Here is a 2,064-nt window from a genome sequence, read left to right as displayed (position 1 = left end):
TTTTCACCCTTCGCTCAATTTGGGATAGAAAAACCAGTGTTTGGATTTTGCTTCTGTCTGTAGGAAACACTTCCTTTGGCTTAACAACATCATGTAAAGGAACGTAGAATGTAGCACCACTTACAGGCAAATATGTTTCATAGATTTTAATATAATTGAAAGTGAATATCTGCTACAAAACAGTTAAACACGATCCACGTGACCACAAAGAATAATGATATAAATTAATAAAATATAAAGATACAAATATGAATGCAGATCGCATGAAATAAATAGATAAATAGATGTCTGACTAAACAGACAATACATCAGATCAGAGCCCTAAGAACTGAGCGGTTTCAACATATTTCCTGAAAGGACCGGCACAGTATTTGGCGAATTCACTCAGGAGGTTCAACAACTCGGGAAGTATTGAAAGACGCATGAGCAAGTAGTGCACTCATGATGACTGCGGGTCTCCATCCTTGCTTCTTAGGCTTTCTTGTAATTGGATTGTTGAAGCCAAGGCTCTCCGGAGTTGCATTCTGACAAGCTCCCAGGCACAGTCACTGTGTTTCTTCTCTTCCAGGTAGACATGGATTCCATGGAAGTATCTCTTGAGGGCCAGTGTTGGGCTCTCAGTCGTCAGGACAGAGTCTTGCCGTGCCCTCCCCTGCACCACCGAGCAGGTGTTCAGGTCTGGCAGCTGCTTGCGAAGTGTGGTGCGCAGTTGTGCCAGGACGGTCTTGTTCCAGGCAGCAGAGGCCTGCTGGGTGTGGAAGAGGTTGGAGATCTGCCGCAGTATCTCGTGGGGGACAGACATGTCCTGGGTGTTCTGGAAGTGGCTTGCATTCAGCACCTCCCGGGGGAATCGGAAGTCTCTTCTGTCCCTCAGACACAGAGCAGGTGAGATTGTCCTCATCTGGCCCAGCAGCCGCCAGGTCATCTTGCTGAGCTGGACAGAGTTCTCAGGCAGCTGACAGCCCAGAGACCCAACAGGGCCATAGCTGCACAGCAGCAGGGCTGTCAGCAGAGGGAGCAGGTGGGCCATGGGGCGATGAGGATGGTGCTGGCCTGGCTGAGCTGGAGTCTGGCTGAGCCTAGGAACCTGGGTTCTCTGCAGACCTTCAGACTGGGCTCGCCTTTAATATACTAAGGGCAGATTCTCTTTTTCTGGACAGTTCTCATCTGTGCTGCTACTTCTCTTTTTTGTTTTCATTTGTATATTCTACACGTGGACTGATAAAATGACATCAGGCTCATCCACGACTTATTGCATCACAAGTTTCACTTTCTAGTAAATTTCAGACTTTCCAATCCCAAGAGTGGCTGATCAATTAAGTGAGATACTCTTACTTTGAACCTCAGAGATTCATTATGGGCGCACAAAAATTGTCCACGTGTCAGAATATTGTTTTTCTGGATTGATTTCCTTTTGTTGGGAAGTCAGATATCGAGAGAGGAGGGGAGAGAAAGAGGAAGATGTTGTGTGTGCGTCTTCACTGCCCAAGTGGTGCAGTGGCTGGAGCTGAGCTGATCGGAAGGCAGGAGCCAGGATCTTCCTCCAGGTTGCCCACGCAGGTGCAGGATCTCAAGAATCTGGGCCGTCATCGGCAGCTTTCTCAGGCCACAGGCAGGGAGCTGGAATGGAAGTGTGGCGGGCAGTCCATGAACACATGGCCATGTAGGGGTCTCAGTGCGTGCAAGGGGAGGACTTGAGCCACTGGGCTCTGGTGCCGGATCTTCTGTGTCTTCATATTTACATAAAAGCTGCTCTTCATACAAAGACCAATTTTTAACCTCTAACTTAGGATGCATTTTCTCCTTTCTGAGGAGTGGCACGGCTCTTCCATTCTTCCTTCTGCTTGTCTTTGTTTCTGCTGTGTCCGAGAGCGTGAAGGAGAGGGAGCTGCTCCTCACTGTCAGACTACATCAGCCCGCAGCGAAAGGGTTGGATTTTGGATGACACGGCAGGAGCACGGTGGTGGGCTAGACTGCTCTGAAGTGCTTCCCAAAGTGGTTTGGAGAGTTCTGAGAGATTGCCAGCTTTGCTGCAGCAGGGTTGAGGCAATAGACAAGGTCTGT

The 2,064-nt window shown here is 48.8% G+C and overlaps 1 protein-coding gene across 1 annotated transcript; it reads right to left on the bottom strand.

The window, feature by feature from the left end:
- Window positions 1-439: 439 nt before the first annotated feature.
- On the bottom strand, window positions 440-1,030 carry LOC121145109 (interferon omega-1-like). The gene has a single exon (XM_040963852.1). It carries the CDS (start codon window positions 1,028-1,030, stop codon window positions 440-442), a length of 591 nt encoding a protein of 196 aa, XP_040819786.1.
- Between the last annotated feature and the right edge of the window lie 1,034 nt (window positions 1,031-2,064).

This window comes from Ochotona curzoniae, unplaced genomic scaffold, assembly GCF_017591425.1.
Source record: "Ochotona curzoniae isolate NIBS_2020 unplaced genomic scaffold, NIBS_Ocur_1.0 scaffold_3208, whole genome shotgun sequence".
NCBI classification, from domain to species: domain Eukaryota; kingdom Metazoa; phylum Chordata; class Mammalia; order Lagomorpha; family Ochotonidae; genus Ochotona; species Ochotona curzoniae.
Note: the sequence above shows the minus strand (reverse complement) of the source record. Positions and strands in the feature narration are given on the sequence as shown.